The following is an 18,411-nucleotide window of genomic DNA, read 5'->3' as shown; positions in this document are numbered from 1 at the left end:
ATTTGCATACCACCTCCTCAATTTTTACTGTTTCTGGGTACCACCTCTACTATGATTACTTAACAGCTTTCTTTGAATCAACTTACTTATTACACTTTAATAATTTATTTTAAAAGGAAACTTTATATCAGCATAAATGCAAAACTGTTGTCTTTTGTCATAAAAATATATTTAAACATAGATATTTTACCAGTTATGTTTATTCTTAAATACATAGTATTTTTTTTTGTTGTTGTTGTTGTTGTTGTTGTTGTTGTACGCGGGCCTCTCACTGTTGTGGCCTCTCCTGTTACAGAGCACAGACTCCGGACGCACAGGCTCAGCAGCCATGGCTCATGCACCCAGCCGCTCTGTGGCATGTGGGATCTTCCCAGACCGGGGCACGAACCCGTGTCCCCTGCATCGGCAGGCAGACTCTCAACCACTGCGCCACCAGCGAAGCCCCTTAAATACATAGTATTTTAAAGAACATTATTTAAAAGGTCTGCACACCCTCTAAAATCACCTGAAGGATCCCACGTAGTAGTCTGGATAAAGCTCTTTGGGGCTTTATCCAGTCCATCTTTGGGGTAGACTGCACTAAAGGGAAGTTGTATTTCCCTTATATTCCTTGGAGTGGCAGGAACTTGGTCTTCTTAGAAACTATCCCTGGGTCAACAGCAGCTTATAACTCAAGAGCAAATTAGTGAAAGTCAATCCCATGATCACCTAATAATAATAAAAGCCAACATTTGTTGAGCACTTACTATATATGCCCATGTGGTTTTCATACTTTTGAGTCTTATTTTCTAATTCTAAAAACTAAAATAGATTTTTACTGAATAGTGGTATGACTGATGGTATATGTTTCTTAAAGGTCCAAATGTAATAAAAAAATGGAAAAAAGAGTATAGTTGATTTATAATATCGTGTTAGTTTCAGGTGGACAACTCAGCGATTCAGTTATACAAAAAGACCTCTGAGTATTTCAAGACAGGTGCCCCTGGGGATCCTGCCATAGAACACAATTTCTCTCTTCCAATGTCTCTCTTGATGGACTGGGGGTAATAAAGCATTTTAAATTAAGGTATAAAAAAAATTAATGTATGTACATAAAGGTATGTACATCTTTTTTTCAGACATAATGCTATTGCACATTTAATAGACTACAGTATAGCATAAAACATAACTTTTATATGCACTGGGAGAGCAAGAAATTCCTGTGAAATATTGCAATATTTGCTTTATTGCAGTGGTCTGGATCAGAACCCTCAGTATCTCGGAGTCGTGCCTGTATGTGTGCAGTGAGGGATGGCAAGAAGTTACATCTGTATTGAATCACAGGCAGCTGCTAAGGTTTGACTGAACGGGCAGGGACTTGGAAGAAACAGGACCTGGAAGATTGGTCACAGGAAGTCTGGGGGAGAGATGTGGATGGACTTCTCAGAGTGGACACAACATATTTGTGTCCCAGGGAAGGCTCACAAAAGAGCACCCTCTGCCCAGGAGGCTCTCCATGGCCAGGTGGATGCAATGCACAATCTCTGGACATGAGCCAACGGCTTTTCCAAGGCCCCCAGCGCTCGGTCAATGGGCGTATGGACAAAGTGACCATGTGGGCAGGGATGGAGGCTCTACGGGGCTCAGTTACATGGACTTCCCCTCACTGAGGCTCACCTGGCCACCGCTGCTGAGGGCCCAGTGGGTCAAGAGCACTGAGCCCCCCAGATGGCATTATTACCTGTGGGACCAGCCAGCTGCCAAACAGCAGATTAGCTAATCAGGACTCTTCCCTCAGGGCGCAGTGACGTGTCCTCACGGGAACAGACACTCTGGATACAGATTTGCCTCCCCCCTCACCCAGGGGGCTTCTGCCAGCGGCACTGTTGTGGACTGAGAGGCCCATCGTGGTGTCCTCGCAGCACTGCTTCTGATCAAGGAGTTCATTTCACAGAAAGGGGTGAGCGCTGGACTCATGCCATGGGACGCCTCATCTTATCATGACCCACCGCTCAGGAGCTGCTAGGCTGCTAGAAAGGTGGCGGGGCCCATGCAGACTGGGCTGCGGGATCAGTTGGGGAGACCAAACAGGGCTGGGTGCCATCCTATGACCCCCACCCCAGCCAGGACACACGGGTGGGAGCCAAGGCTGCAGGTGTACGTGGCGCCCCGCCCTATATCCCCGATGCCCCGTAGGGGCTTCTGCCCGGGCCCACGGAACCAGAAGGTGGGCTCCTCCGGGGCCTAGTCACCGGCCCGAAGGCCAGAGCGGGTGGAGCATGCTGCGCAGGGCGCGGTTCAGCGGACACTCTGACGCCCAGGGTTGTAACATCACTAAACGCAGCATTTTGTGGTCCGAGCCAGCGGCGCAGTGACTTGTGAACAAGATTTCTGACCGTCCGGGAGACGGTACACGCTGTCACCCTGCGAGGGTCCCACCGTAGTGGGAGATGAAACTTTTAGTCTTGAAGTCCGCGCAGGTGAGGCATTCTGGAAATGCACGTGAACCACGCGATCCAGGGCCCCAGAACCCCGGCCGCTTCTCGGGGCGGGGCCTCCGTCTGCGGACAGCCGCGTTCCGCGTTCTGCGGCGCTTGGCCCCGCGCGGCCGCCGTAGCGGGGGTGGGTTGGGTCCGAACTACGGAGGCCGCGACGTGCGGAGCCGACCGGGCTGGGCGGCGGGGCGCGGGCCGGGCCGCGCCGGCCGCCATGGGCAACCTTTTCGGCCGTAAGAAGCAGCAGAGCCGGGTCACGGAGCAGGACAAGGCCATCCTGGTAAGACGCCGGGCCCTGCAGGCGGGTGGACGCGAGCCGGGGACACCTGGGCCGGGCGGGGAAACCGAGGCACGACGGCTACCGGCTGCGTTTCCGCTCTCGCCACGGGCTTCGGCCCCTCCGGCCGCCCAGCCCCACGCCGGGGCCGCAGCCCCAGAGCCCGTCTGGGGCGGTGAGCGGTGGGCTGCCGGTGGGGAGCGTGTCCGGGTCCGGTTCCCAGCGAGTCTGAGCGAATCCGGTCGCTGCGGGTGTAGGCGGTCCCAGTGCGGCGACTGAGCTGTGCCTCGGGTCTCGGGAGGCGGTGCCCGCGTTTCACTGTTTCCTGGTTGTACCTTGTCAGCGGGCAGGCTGGTCACGGGGTGGGAAGGCGGGCGCCTCTCACGGCAGCAGGGACAGGACGTGCGGCTGTCGCTGAGCCTGACCCACCGGCCATGGGTTGCGCTGGGGCAGACGGCCTCTAAAGAGAATGGAGCTGTGGAGGGAACTGGGGAGCGGCCGCTTGAGACAGACTGACCACGTCTACACTGGGGGCTAATTTCTCATCATGTTGAGTTTTAAAGAGGTGCACACCTTTGACCCAGTTAACTCACTCCCCATAACCGACCCTGAAGACATAGTCTTCTATCTGACAAGTGCCTTGTGCTTGCAGGTGCTCACTGTAGCGTTACCTGAAATGATGAAATCTGGAAGAAATGTAAATGGCTTAAAATAGGGAAAGAGAGACTAAGGCTTGAAAATGGCCTTGCATCCTTTTTGGGACACTGGGGTCCTAGGTGATTGGCACGGTCACGTGAACCTCTCACCTCAGTGCACCATCTGTTGTCCACTCACGTATGGTGATAAGTGTCAAGAGCAGGGGAGCTGATGGCAAATGGCTGAAGTCCATAGAGGAGTGAAGCTGGGAGGGAAGGCCCCAGTCTCCAGCCATGGCTGGGCTGGGATGGTGGCACTCGGGTGACTGTCACCAGCGACTTCTGTGTCGTCTCTTCACCTTGGAGGTGCTGGCCACACTCCCTGACCAGCGCTCACACTCCTCGCTGATGGCGATGCCCTGCCATGACGGCGATGCCGCGCCCTGACGGCGGTGAGAGCATGCCCTCCACCCCGGTGCTGAGGACGTTAGGACTGGCTCTCTGTCTGGGGTGGGGGAGATTTGTAGGATATTGAGCTGCATCCCTGGCCTCCACCTCCTAGATGCCAGTGGCATCCCCAGTGTGACAGCCAGGGATGTCTCCAGATAGTGTCCCACTTGCCCTGGGGGGCAAACTTGTCCCCATGGAGAACTCAGTTTCAGAGGATGTGCTTCCATTGGTGACAGTTGGGGCAGCCTGGCCTGTGGGGGGCCCTTCAGTGACCCCAGCAACCTCTGTACTGGCTCTCCTGGACACCGGGTAGCCCGGTGAGTGTCCAGCGTGCCCTGAGGGGGCTTGGTGTCAACACAAGGCCTGCTTTCCCGGCAGCAACTGAAGCAGCAGCGGGATAAGCTGAAGCAATACCAGAAGAGGATCACCCAGCAGCTGGAGCGGGAGCGGGAGATTGCCCGGCAGCTCCTGCGCGACGGCAGGAAGGAGTGAGTGGGGCTGGAGGCCGGTCTTCGGGAGATGGGTTCTGTCCCCCATCGGCCTAGAGCAGAGGTGGGGTAGGCCAGGAGGCTGGTCAGTGCCAGGCCAGGGCAGCTGATGGCCATGGCTGCTGGGTCACTGCTTGGGTTCCCTCTGCAGACGGGCCAAGCTGCTGCTCAAGAAGAAGCGATACCGGGAGCAGCTCCTGGACAAAACAGAAAACCAGATCACCAGCCTGGAGACCATGGTAGGCCTAGTAGGGGTCGGGGGGTGTGGGCCATGGACCATGTAGGCACCAGAGTCCCCTCGGAGGACTGAAACCTATCATTTTCTTCTCCTGGACCTCTCAGCCCACGGCTATGGAATGGGTCAGGCCTGGAGGTGGAGGAGAATCTTTGATGGGAGCCTGACCGTCTTAAGGGGCTGCAGCAGGTTGGCTCTTGCAGGATGGTGGCTGGGGGACTAGGCCACTTATGGGTAGTGGAGTGGGCGGGGAGTCTGCCCCAGTGACTGAAGAGGTGTTGGGATCTGCAGGAGGCTCCCGAAATGATCCAGTTTCAGGACCCAGAGCTCTAGTTCTGCTCTTCTGCTAACAGAGCTGCTGGTTATAAGCAGTCTACTTTGCGGTTCCTCCCATGCCCTCTCAGTTCTGCCCAAGTGTTGGTCAGGGCAGCGGGAAAGGATAGAAGGAGGAGGAAGGCAGAGACAGTTTGCTCTGAGGCCCAGCAGTCTTTGTCAGTGATAGTGTGATCCTAACTCCCTTCCATGGGTCTGCATGAGGCGGCAGAGAAGGTGGGCCCCTGACCACATGGGTTTCTTCCTCAGGTCCAGAGTATTGAGTTCACCCAGATTGAAATGAAGGTGATCGAGGGGCTGCAGTTTGGAAATGAGTGTCTGAATAAGATGCACCAGGTAAGTCTTGCAGGACTGGGGAAAGAGAGGAAGGGCAGCCAGTGGAACAAGGAGAGGGTTAGTCCCTGAGGCCACACCTGCACGCAGGCCTTTGGGCATGAGGGAAAGCCAGTCACTACCGGGAGAGGGTGATGGGAGAGAGTGACAGTCTAGTGGTACAAAAAAAAATTGTACCGTGTCCAGAGATGTTAAAGTGACTAGAGGGACAGTCTGGTTTTAGTGGGGGGGGGGGTGAACTAATCTGGAGGACTTCCCAGAGGAGGTGAACACAGCTTCATTTCAAGAAACAGCACAGAGGTGGATGGTGAAAGGAGAGGTGAGGCGCAGAGATGGCGTGCCCCGGCCCCCACCCCATCTCATTCCTGATGAGTGGATGGCAGTGGGGCTGGGCAGAGAGCTGAGGTTACACTGCCTTTCTGACTGTCCAATGTGATGGTGACCAGTCAAGCAAAGGTGCCGCTTTTTTTTTTTTTTTTTTTTTTTTTTTTAGGATCTTTCAAACATTTTTATTTTATTTATTTATTTATTTTTTAACATCTTTATTGGAGTATAATTGCTTTACAATGGTATGTTAGTTTCAGCTTCACAACAAAATGAATCAGTTATATATATACATATATTCCCATATCTCTTCCCGCTTGCATCTCCCTCCCTCCCACCCTCCCTATCCCACCCCTCCAGGCGGTCACAAAGCACCGAGCTGATCTCCCTGCGCTATGCGGCTGCTTCCCACTAGCTATCTACCTTACGTTTGGTAGTGTATATATGTCCATGCCTCTCTATCGCTTTGTCACCGTTTACACTTCCCCCTCCCCATAGCCTCAAGTCCATTCTCTACTAAGTCTGTGTCTTTATTCCTGTTTCACCCCTAGGTTTTTCATGACATTTTTTTTTTAAATTCCATATATATGTGTTAGCATACGGTATTTGTCTCTCTCTTTCTGACTTACTTCACTCTGTATGACAGACTCTAGGTCTATCCACCTCATTACAAATAGCTCAATTTCGTCTCTTTTTATGGCTGAGTAATATTCCATTGTATATATGTGCCACATCTTCTTTATCCATTCATCCGATGATGGACACTTAGGTTGTTTCCATCTCTGGGCTATTGTAAATAGAGCTGCAATGAACATTTTGGTACATGACTCTTTTTGAATTATGGTTTTCTCAGGGTATATGCCCAGTAGTGGGATTGCTGGGTCATATGGTAGTTCTATTTGTAGCTTTTTAAGGAACCTCCATACTGTTCTCCACAGTGGCTGTATCAATTTACATTCCCACCAACAGTGTAAGAGGGTTCCCTTTTCTCCACACCCTCTCCAGCATTTATTGTTTGTAGATTTTTTGATGATAGCCATTCTGACTGGTGTGAGATGATATCTCATTGTAGTTTTGATTTGCATTTCTCTCATGATTAGTGATGTTGAGCATACTTTCATGTGTTTGTTGGCACTCTGTATATCTTCTTTGGAGAAATGTCTATTTAGGTCTTCTGCCCATTTTTGGATTGGGTTGTTTGTTTTTTTGTTATTAAGCTGCATGAGCTGCTTATAAATTTTGGAGATCAATCCTTTGTCAGTTGCTTCATTTGCAAATATTTTCTCCCATTCTGAGGGTTGTCTTTTGGTCTTCTTTATGGTTTCCTTTGCTGCGCAAAAGCTTTTAAGTTTCATTAGGTCCCATTTGTTTACTCTTGTTTTTATTTCCATTACTCTAGGAGGTGGGTCAGAAAGAATCTTGCTGTGATTTATGTCATAGAGTGTTCTGCCTATGTTTTCCTCTAAGAGTTTGATAGTTTCTGGCCTTACATTTAGGTCTTTAATCCATTTTGAGCTTATTTTTGTGTATGGTGTTAGGGAGTGATCTAACTTCATACTTTTACATGTAGCTGTCCAGTTTTCCCAGCACCACTTATTGAATAGGCTGTCCTTTCTCCACGGTACATTTCTGCCTCCTTTGTCAAAGATAAGGTGACCATATGTGCGTGGGTTTATCTCTGGGCTTTCTATCCTGTTCCATTGATCTATCTTTCTGTTTTTGTGCCAGTACCATACCGTTTTGATAACTGTAGCTTTGTAGTATAGTCTGAAGTCTGGGAGCCTGATTCCTCCAGTTCCTTCTTTCGTTCTCAAGATTGCTTTGGCTATTCGGGGTCTTTTGTGTTTCCATACAAATTGCAAAATTTTTTGTTCTAGTTTTGTGAAAAATGCCAGTGGTAGTTTGATAGGGATTGCATTGAATCTATAGATTGCTTTGGGTAGTAGAGTCATTTTCACAATGTTGATTCTTCCAATCCAAGAACATGGTATATGTCTCCATCTATTTGTATCATCTTTAATTTCTTTCATCAGTGTCTTATAATTTTCTGCATACAGATCTTTTGTCTCCTTAGGTAGGTTTATTCCTAGATATTTTATTCTTTTTGTTGCAATGGTAAATGGGAGTGTTTTCTTGATTTCACTTTCAGATTTTTCATCATTAGTATATAGGAATGCCAGAGATTTCTGTGCATTAATTTTGTATCCTGCCACTTTACCAAATTCATTGATTAGCTCTAGTAGTTTTCTGGTAGCATCTTTAGGGTTCTCTATGTATAGGATCATGTCATCTGCAAACAGTGACAGCTTTACTTCTTCTTTTCCGATTTGGATTCCTTTTATTTCCTTTTCTTCTCTGATTGCTGTGGCTAAAACTTCCAAAACTATGTTGAATAAGAGTGGTGAGAGTGGGCAACCTTGTCTTGTTCCTGATCTTAGTGGAAATGCTTTCAGTTTTTCACCATTGAGGATGATGTTTGCTGTGGGCTTGTCATATATGGCCTTTATTATGTTGAGGAAAGTTCCCTCTATGCCTACTTTCTGCAGGGTTTTTATCATAAATGGGTGTTGAATTTTGTCAAAAGCTTTCTCTGCATCTATTGAGATGATCATATGGTTTTTCTCCTTCAGTTTGTTAATATGGTTTATCACATTGATAGATTTGCGTATATTGAAGAATCCTTGCATTCCTGGAATAAACCCCACTTGATCATGGTGTATGATCCTTTTAATGTGCTGTTGGATTCTATTTGCTAGTATTTTGTTGAGGATTTTTGCATCTATGTTCATCAGTGATATTGGCCTGTAGTTTTCTTTCTTTGTGACATCCTTGTCTGGTTTTGGTATCAAGGTGATGGTGGCCTCGTAGAAGGAGTTTGGGAGTGTTCCTCCCTCTGCTATATTTTGGAAGAGTTTGAGAAGGATAGGTGTTAGCTCTTCTCTAAATGTTTGATAGAATTCGCCTGTGAAGCCATCTGGTCCTGGGCTTTTCTTTGTTGGAAGATTTTTAATCACAGTTTCAATTTCAGTGCTTGTGATTGGTCTGTTCATATTTTCTATTTCTTCCTGATTCAGTCTTGGCAGGTTGTGCATTTCTAAGAATTTGTCCATTTCTTCCAGATTGTCCATTTTATTGGCATAGAGTTGCTTGTAGTAATCTCTCATGATCTCTTTTATTTCTGCAGTGTCAGTTGTTACCTCTCCTTTTTCATTTCTAATTCTATTGATTTGAGTCTTCTCCCTTTTTTTCTTAATGAGTCTGGCTAGTGGTTTATCTATTTTGTTTATCTTCTCAAAGAACCAGCTTTTAGTTTTATTGATCTTTGCTATTGTTTCCTTCATTTCTTTTTCATTTATTTCTGATCTGATTTTTATGATTTCTTTCCTTCTGCTAGCTTTGGGGTTTTCTTGTTCTTCTTTCTCTAATTGCTTGAGGTGCAAGGTTAGGTTGTTTATTCGAGATGTTTCCTGCTTCTTAAGGTGGGCTTGTATTGCTATAAACTTCCCCCTTAGAACTGCTTTTGCTGCATCCCACAGGTTTTGGGTCGTTGTGTCTCCATTGTCATTTGTTTCTAGGTATTTTTTGATTTCCTCTTTGATTTCTTCAGTGATCACTTCATTATTAAGTAGTGTATTGTTTAGCCTCCATGTGTTTGTATTTTTTACAGATCTTTTCCTGTAATTGATATGTAGTCTCATGGCGTTGTGGTCAGAAAAGATACTTGATACAATTTCAATTTTCTTAAATTTACCAAGGCTTGATTTGTGACCCAAGATATGATCTATCCTGGAGAATGTTCCATGAGCACTTGAGAAAAATGTGTATTCTGTTGTTTTTGGATGGAATGTCCTATAAATATCAATTAACTCCATCTCGTTTAATGTATCATTTAAAGCTTGTGTTTCCTTATTTATTTTCATTTTGGATGATCTGTCCATTGGTGAAAGTGGGGTGTTAAAGTCCCCTACTATGAATGTGTTACTGTCGATTTCCCCTTTTATGGTTGTCAGTATTTGCCTTATGTATTGAGGTGCACCTATGTTGGGTGCATAAATATTTACAATTGTTATATCTTCTTCTTGGATCGATCCCTTGATCATTATGTAGTGTCCTTCTTTGTCTCTTCTAATAGTCTTTGTTTTAAAGTCTATTTTGTCTGATATGAGAATTGCAAAGGTGCCGCTTTGAACCCAAAAGAAATCAAGTCACCTGGCCAGAGAAAAATTGTTATACTTCTGACTACCGCTAGGGTTGGTTTGGGTGCCAGAAGGGCCAGCAGGGGTCCAAGGAGGTCAGTTGAGGCTTCTGAAAAGACTGTCTGACAGCTCCATGCCTCTGTGGACGGGCCCTGCCTGGGACAGAAATAACCAAAGATGTGTTATATCCCGCTTGGCGTGGCTTCATTTAAACAGGAACAGAGGGGCTAGGCCGTGCGCCCTGCCAATGCAGGTGGCCTTCGTGTAGGGGGTTCTGTTACGTGCTTCACTGACAAGGCTCAAAAACTTGTAACCGATCAGGTGATGTCCATAGAAGAGGTGGAGCGGATACTGGACGAGACGCAGGAGGCTGTGGAGTACCAGCGGGTAGGTGTTGCCGCACCACGGGGCCCGCCATCTGGCAGCCAGCGAGGACAGTGGCCAACTCGCTGAATGTCCTGCGCCACCCTCGAGGGCCAGGCCTTCCCGCACCACGTGGGGGCTGCCTTCCTTCTTTCGAGTGAGAGGAGCCTTAAGCTGGGGCTGTCTCCTTCCTCCACGAGGGCCCACCTTTCCCCCACCCCAGCCCAGCCATGCTCCTCACCTCTGCTCCTCCTTTTGCAGCAAATAGATGAGCTGTTGGCAGGAAGCTTCACTCAGGAGGACGAAGATGCCATCCTGGAGGAGCTGGACGCAATCACTCAGGTAACAGTACCCCCGGCACTGACACAGGCCCAGGTGTAGGGACCCCCCCAGGAGGGCTCTGCTCACTGGCCTCGGCGAGCGACTGTGTCAGGTTTCACTTGAGCACACAGCCCTGGTTCTGCAGCTGGTTTTCTTCCCTAAAACAACTGGCATTTGTACTAAACTGAGGTCCCTTCTCCCCATCCACCTGGCTGACTGCAGGGCAGGACTGGCCTGGAAAGAACATTTTGCAGGTTGTCCACCCAGGTGTTGCAGGCCTCAGAGTGAACCAGGTGCCAGGACAGAGCGGAATACCGACCCTCCTAGCTCCCTCAGCCCTTTCCTCCCCAGTGGGCAGTGTGTGGGTTTTAGATCAAATGGGGGCTTTTTCCCTCTTGTGGCCGGTCACTCGCTGTCACACACAGGGCCTCCATGTGTTGGCCCAGAGGCCTCTAACCAGCCAGCCATCACTTCAGGCCCTGAGTCTGTGTTTGCTCCCTGATGGAGGGCGTCTCCATCTCTGTGGGCCCCTGCCTAAGCAAGCCGAATTCACACCGTGCCCACCAGCCTGCCACCCCCAGCCATAGACCAGGCCAGGCAAGCAGGTCCTTAGCACTGCTGCTCGCTGCCTGGGGGCCCTGTGTGCACCTGCCTGCTGAACTACTTCCTCCCAAGGCCCGAGAGGTAGACCAGCACTCGCTGGAACAGCGGGTGCACCCAGGTACCACCACCTGAGGCAGAGGCGCCACTGGGGCCCCTGACCTGCATGGGTGCGTGTTTCAAAGCCCTTGTCTCAGACTCAGAATGGAACTTTGGGTTGGGAGCCCCTCGGGCTCTGGGCCGTTGGAAGCAGCCACCTTTTGTGGTCACTGTGCCCCCGGTGATATGAGTTGCAGAGATGCCAGAAGCCAGGGAGGATGCACCCTGGGCTTGCGTGCTGGAGGATTTGTGTCCTATGTAAATCCCGCTGAGAGCGTAAGTGAACAGGATGCTGTTCTCTCCAAGAGAAGGACAAGGTGATTGTATCTCACAGCCTTTATCCTCTGTTTCTTGCAGGAACAGATAGAGCTGCCAGAGGTTCCTTCAGAACCCCTTCCTGAAAAGATCCCAGGTACCCTCCTCGTTATGTCCTTTGGAGAACCGTGCGTTCTAGAGCAAAGCAAAATATCCTGGCCTCTGGGCCCTGCCCTTCCTGCCTGGTGAGGGTCGGGCCCCAACCCCCCTGCTTGGTGGGCGTGCTCGCTGGCACCAGCTCAGGCGGAGTGCAGGCCTCGCCCTGGGTTTGAGCCCAGGCTTCTGAGCAGTTTCGGTAACCTTGTAAGAGCCAGACCCCGTTCAGAGAGGCGAATCCCAAAGTTAGAGTCGGGAAAGGGCCAGTTGAGCTGTGCAGGCTCTTCTGGGTCCAGCCCAGGACCAGCCGTCCACTAAACGTCACTGGGACGACCTTCCCCGCGGCATCGCATAACACGCCTTCAGAAATTCTCTATCCGCCCGGACTCGTCTTTCGCGATTCCTCCTCAGTTCTCTCTGCTCCCTTGCTGCTGCTTGGCCTCCTTTCTGGGGTCCGTGGGTTAGGGGTGCACGTCCTGAGTGCTTGTGCCCAGTGCCTGCTGTTTGTCATCCCTCCCGGCTTCTGTGTGTAACTCGCCTTTCTCAGAGCTGTGCCCGTTCTTCCCAGAGCGCAAAGCCCTGACCTGGCTCCTTGCTGCCTCTTGTCCTTTTCGGGAAGTTCCCGCCTCTGGGGTCTTCTGTACGCGACAGCCATCTCTATGTTTCCTCCACAGAGAAAGTCCCCGTCAAGGCCAGGCCCCGACAGGCGGAAGTGGTGGCAGCCTCGTAACTTGTGTGGGACTCACGGGGATTCCAGAGGACTGGGGCCCACAGAGTTTGGGTGCGTGTCCGGCCCTGGCCGGGCTCCCAGGAGGCTGGCGCCGGGCCAGGTGGGCCGGGAGCTGACGGAGCAGCACAGCACACACAGGGCTCCGGATCAGGATGACTACGGAGCGTTTCCCTGGCGCTGCTGTCTTGCTCTCGTTTCTGGATTAAATGGCAACATTCAAACTCTCCGGCCAGACGCAGCTTCTGCAGCTGTGGTTCCCCTGGGCCACGGCCAGGCCCAACGCTCCTGGTGCTGGTCACACCTCCCGTCCCGGGTCGCGCGGCTCCACGGGCCAGTGTCTCCGCCACCCTGTCTTCTGTGGAAGGCACATCAGACCTGGCCTCCCCACCCTTCCCTTTCCCTTCTTCCTGCTGCTCCCATTAGCTGGCAGGGCTTTGGTTAAGGGGGCCCTCCCTTGGCCTGGCTCCCGGACGTGCCCAGTTTCCATGTAGACTTGGGGGTGGTAACCTCTCTGCTTCCACGTCGGCGTTTGTGGGTGGTGGACCAGGAGGGGTGCGTCCCTGCTGGATTTTGATGACTCTAGGAGGTCTGCCCACCCCATCACTCCTGGGGCCGTACAGAGGCCCAGTCCTGCTGACGGACATTCCAGGATAGCCGGCCGGTGTGGCTGCGGGTTCCCGAGCTGCCAGCTTCGAGCTGTTAGCAGCCAAGTGGAGACTGGGAAGGATGGAAGTGACTTCCCTAGTTCACGGTTCGTTTTGGAATTAGACAATCTCCCTGAGATTTCACTCCCAACAGGAAGACAAAGGGGACCCTCTTAGCCCCCCAGACAAGCCAGCCCCCTATTAAAGTTGACACCCACACAGCCTGCTGCCTTGTGGACTGGGGGCCGTGGAAGGGCGCGTTGGTGTGGTTCCTCCCTCAGGTCCCTGGAACACAGTCCCCTGACCCTCCCGGGGCACTTGGCACCTGGCTGGTCAGCGCCACACGGGCTGGGGCCTCAGGAGCCAGTGAGGTTCTAGCCCTGCCCGGCTGTGGGTGGAAGGCAGTCACCTGTGGGCACCTGCCTGCAGCAAGGTGCAGGGCGGTACTCTGGCCCCACCTCCCTTAGAAGGGGTGCTGGTGGTTTCTCATTTTTCAAGGGGTTTTGTGTGACTCCCGTGGCTGGTGGCTGGGAGGGCGTGCAGTTTGGTGCCTCTGGGGTGTGGGGGTCTGGTTTGGAGTCCTGATGTCTAGGTAGGAAGCCAGATGCCTCAGGGAGCGAGCAGGCAACAGCAAGGACAGACAAGTGGATGTCCCACCTGAGGGGGGGCCTCCACACCCTCCACCCAGAGGGTATGGTGGGCTGTGGCCAAGTTGCCAGGTCTGGAGTTCTTCAAGAGGAGCTGGAAACCCAGGCTTTCAGTGGGCAGTCTTGCTTTGTGTGAAAGCACCCTTACCAGGTGCATGTGCGCCTCAGCCAGGAGGGGGCTCTGTGCCAGCTGATCTGGGGGATTTTGCCAGAAGCCGACCTTTCCAGCGCCACTCTGGCTGCTGGGCCGCACCCCAGTCCTAGGGGCAGTTCTGATTGAGGAGGGGAAGGAGGTCCGGCCTCTCCTGCCTGTGAGTGACCCGTCCCTCTGCAGCAGTGGGTCCCAGGCCGGGGGAGGGAGGGGCAGCCTCTCCGGACCCCACAAGCAGGGTGGACACCTCCCCTTTCCCTCTGCCTCCCAGGACCCAGAGCTTGGGGCGGCCTGGGAAGCTGCCCATGGCAGTGCCCTGCCTCGTCTCTTAAACAGTTTCACCACTGGGAGCTGTGTGGTGGGCTGTGGGGCACCAACCCCCGGCCCTGGTGAGCGCTTGGAGAACCTGCCCATGGGTGTGTGTGGCCCAGCTCCCTGGGATACACCCGTTCCCAGGACCGGAAGGTCATGACCAGCCTCCTCCTGACCTGGGCAAGGGGTACCCTCGTGTGGAACAACCCAAGAGTTGGGGAGGGGACCCTCATCCTCTCGCCGTCAACAAGTGAGATTTCACGTACCAACCAACATGCCTTTTTCTTTGTAAAAGTTCATCCCTGGACCTAGGGAGGCCGTACTCTGAAACCCAGCTGACCTAGAGCTGACTCCTAGGCTCCGGCCTTGGAGGTCACCTGGCTCATAGGCCCCCTGTGTGTGTGTTGGGGCAGGGGGAGCCCATGCAGCCAGGATGAGACTCACATCTTCCTGCCCAGCGCTGAGCCCCGGTCTTAAAATACCAGCTGTGTGAGCCTGACCTGACCTCCTAATCTGGGGGGCATAGAACTCATGACGATCACAAACCAGTCACAGTTAAGTACAAAATCTGGGAGCAGAGCTGGCATCCTGCCCAAGATCAGTGGGGGCCTGGTGGGGGGCTTGGAGGAAAAGGAGAGGCCGCAGTGAGCCACCTGCAGAGGGCCTGGTAGCAGCTGTGCCTGGTGGGTGAGAGAGGTGTAAGGGGGAGCCATGGGGGCCTTCTGACCACAGAGAGGACTTCCTGGGAAGCTGGCAAGCCTGGCGTCCAGAAGGGATAGACCGGGACAGTAGAGAAAAGGACCCAGGGACCAGGACCGTTTGGCTGGAGGCGCATTTGTGGTACAAGCAGCGTGGAAAGTAGAGAAGCAGGGGATGGGGAGTTGGGGGAAGAGGGCACCCAGGATTGGGTGGGGGTACTACTGGGACAGGGTAGGGGAGACAGAATGGGAGGTGCCCAGACAGGGTGGGGGCCGTGTCCTGGTTGCATTGTGTGCCCTGCCCTGGGGAGGTGTTTGCCCTCCCCCCTACCCACTGCTGCCCCATGGGGTCTCCCGGTGACCCCCACCTGCCCATGGGGAGAACCTGGTGATGTCAAGTGGGGCGTTGTCATGACAACATGGGAGCTTTGCCTTTCCAGGAGAGGCCCAGAGCCAGGTCACTGGCCACATCACCAAACTCAGCAGGAGACCCCACCACCCCTTCCATCTCTGCAGGTGCTCGGCCACTGGGGTGGGGGCAGCAGGTCAGCAGGTGGAGCTGGCCTCATGGCCCCAGTCAGAGCCTTGACTGCGTGAGCCAAGACACCCAGCCTGGGGCCTCCCCAGTGGACACCTGCACCCCTTGGCCAGGACAGCTGCCACCTTGGCATGTTCTCCACCCTTTCAACGATCCCTAGCATCCTTGCGGCCCTGTGTCTGGGGATCTCACTGAGAAAATGGGAAACTCCAGATGTTTCTTCCTTAGTCATCTGCCCCCTCTCCGCCCAGCTTTCCTGAGTGACCCTGCACACAACCCCATCTCATCCCTGGTGCCCCGCCCTCCCCAAGGACCAGGTCTCAGGCTGGGGGCTGTGGCATCCTCCAGGGCTGCTCTGGCTACTTGTGATCTTGTTCCTGAGGAGTCTGAGGACTGGTCTTGGAAGGAAGGAAGGTGTGTTCTTTCCTGAGGCAGGCACGGGCTAGTGTAGGGAAGGCATTTAAGGGTCATGAGCGACACTGGCCTCTGATCTAGCTTATGGAGTAAGTAAACCTTCCTTAAGAAGCAGAAGTTCAGAAACGAACTCAAAAGAGTAAGAGCACAGGGAATGAGGACCGTGGAAGCTGAACTGTGGATGCAAGGTGCTTGGCGGCGCTCTGACACCCGAAGAGTGATCTTCACTTCGTTTTTGTGGGTTTTTTGGTAAAAGCTTCATTGATTGTGCAGTTCAGTCATTTTTATTATGTTCTCAGAGTTGTGCAACCGTCACCACAATCAATTTTAGAACAGTCCCATCATCCCTAAGGAAACCCTGTACCCTCTCGCTAGTGCCCTCATCTCCCCTCCCCACAGTCCCTGGCAGCCACTAGTCTGCTTTCTGTCTCTATGGATTTGCCCATTCTGGACATTCATACACATGGAGTCACACAATGAATGACCTTTAGTGTCTGGCCTCTTTTACTTAGTGTGATGTTTTTGAGGTTTACCCATGTTGGAGTGTGTGTCAGTACTTCATTCCTTTTTATAGTTGAATAATGTTCCATTCTGTAGATGGACCACATTTTATCTGTTCATCACCTGATGGACGTTTGCGTTTTTTCCACTTATTCACTTTTATGAATAATGCTTCTTTCTGTACACGTTTTTGTGTAGACAAGTTTTCATTTCTCTTGGGTATAAACCCAGAGTGAGTTCCACTCTGGGTCATGCAGTGACTCTTAACGTTTGGCCATTGGAGGAAGTGCTGCATGTTTTCCTCAATGGCTGCACCATCTTTCATCCCCAGAAGCAGGTGTGAGGGCTCCACTTTGTCCACAGCCTGCCCAGCACTAGCTATTTCATATCTTTTTCATTATAGCCATCCTAGTAGGAGTTATCTCATTGTGGTTTTGATTTGCATTTTCCTCATGACTAATGATGTTGAGCATCTTTTCTTATGCTTAGTGGCCATTTGTACATCTTGGGAGAAATGTCTGTTTAGATCTTTTACTCATTTTAATTGGGTTGTTTTTTATTATTGAGTTGCAAGTCTTTATAAATCCTTGATATTAGACTCTGATCAGATATAAGATTTGCAAAAATTTTCTCCCATTCTGTGGGTTGGTCCTTTCACATTTTTAATAATTTCCTTTGAAACACAAGTGTTCTTTAATTTTGATGAAGTCCAGTTTATTTTTTCTTTTGTTGCTTGTGCTTTTGGTGTCATATCTAAGATACCATTACCTAATCCAAGGTCATGAAGATTTATTTCTATGGGGCTTTTTTAAGAGTTTTATAGTTTAGCGCTTACATTTAGGTCTTTCATCCATTTCGAGTTAATTTTTCTATATGATGTTAGGTTGGTGGTCCAATTCATTGTTTTGCACGTGGATTTTTTTTTTAAGAGTTGGTTTCTTTTTTTTTTTTTTAGAGTTGGTTTCTTTTTTTTTAATAAATTTATTTTGCATTTATTTATTTTTGGCTGCGTTGAGTCTTCGTTGCTGTGCGTGGGCTTTCTCTAGTTGCTGCGAGCGGGGGCTAGTCTTCATTGCAGCACCCGTGCTTCTCATCACGGTGGCTTCTCTCGTTGCGGAGCACGGGCTCTAGGTGCACAGGCTTCAGTAGTTGTGGCACACGGGCTCAGTAGTTGTGGCTCACAGGCTCTAGAGCGCAGGCTCAGTAGTTGTGGCACATGGGCTTAGTTGCTCCACGGCTAGAGTTGGTTTCTGTTTATTCGGGAATAACTGTGGTCAACTTTCATTAATGTGGAAGCTTACTGATTAATTCTTTTCCAATCATTCTAGTACCATTTGAAAAGACGGTTATTTCCCCCATTGAATCCTTGGCACCTTTGTCAAATATCAGTTGACCAAATGTGAGAGTTTATTTGCAGACTCTCAATCCTATCCCATTTATATGTCTATCGTTATATCCTTATTGTAGCTTTGTAGTAAGTTTTGAAATCAGGAAGTGTGAATCCTCTAACTTTGTTCTTTTTCACGGTTGTGTTTGCTCTTCTGGGTCTCTTGAATTTCCATATGAATTTTAGGATCAGCTTGTTAATTTCTGGAACGAAGCCAGGTGAGATTTTGATGGGGATTTTGTTGGATCCATAGATGAATTTGGAGAGTGCTGCCATCATAGCAATATTAAGTCTTATGATCCATGAACACAAGTGTCTTTTCATTTATTCATTAATTCCTTTCAACAATGTTTTATAGTTTTCAGAGTGTAAGTTTTATACTTCTTTTGTTAACTTTATTATTAAGTATTTTCTTCTTTTTGATGCTATTGTAAATGGAGTTTTTTTCTTAATTTCAATTTCAGATTATTCACTGCAAGTGTATAAAAATAAAATTGATTTTTGTATGTTGATCTTGTATCTTTCAACCATGCTGAACTTGTGTATTAGTTCTAGTAGGTTTTTAGTGCAACCCTTAGGATTTTCTATATGCAAGATCATATCACGTGCAAATAGAGATAGTTTTACTTCTTCCCAAACTGGATGTCTTTTAGTTCATTTCCTTGCCTAATTTCCCTGGCGGAGACCTCCAGGGCAGGGTTGACTAGAAATGGATATCTTCATTTTATATGTTTCTATTCCACTCCCACCCCTAAAATACTAAAAACAGGAAGAACAAGTCCTTACAAGTTTTTGAACAAAATCCAGCTCATTTCTTTTTCCTTTCCCATTCATCCCTTCCTACCTTTCT

General features: G+C 50.3%; 1 protein-coding gene across 1 annotated transcript; it reads left to right on the top strand.

The window, feature by feature from the left end:
• Positions 1–2,596: 2,596 nt before the first annotated feature.
• CHMP6 (charged multivesicular body protein 6) lies at positions 2,597–18,073 on the top strand. Its single transcript, XM_033847084.2, has 8 exons — positions 2,597–2,754; positions 4,215–4,324; positions 4,476–4,563; positions 5,142–5,228; positions 10,067–10,132; positions 10,370–10,450; positions 11,486–11,540; positions 12,214–18,073. The coding sequence occupies exons 1-8, from the start codon at positions 2,689–2,691 to the stop codon at positions 12,267–12,269; spliced, it is 609 nt and encodes a 202-aa protein (XP_033702975.1). The 5' UTR covers positions 2,597–2,688; the 3' UTR covers positions 12,270–18,073.
• The last annotated feature ends 338 nt before the right edge of the window (positions 18,074–18,411 follow it).

This window comes from Tursiops truncatus, chromosome 20, assembly GCF_011762595.2.
Source record: "Tursiops truncatus isolate mTurTru1 chromosome 20, mTurTru1.mat.Y, whole genome shotgun sequence".
Lineage (NCBI taxonomy): Eukaryota > Metazoa > Chordata > Mammalia > Artiodactyla > Delphinidae > Tursiops > Tursiops truncatus.
The sequence above is the reverse complement of the archived record's forward strand: the minus strand, read 5'-3'. Positions and strand labels throughout refer to the sequence as shown.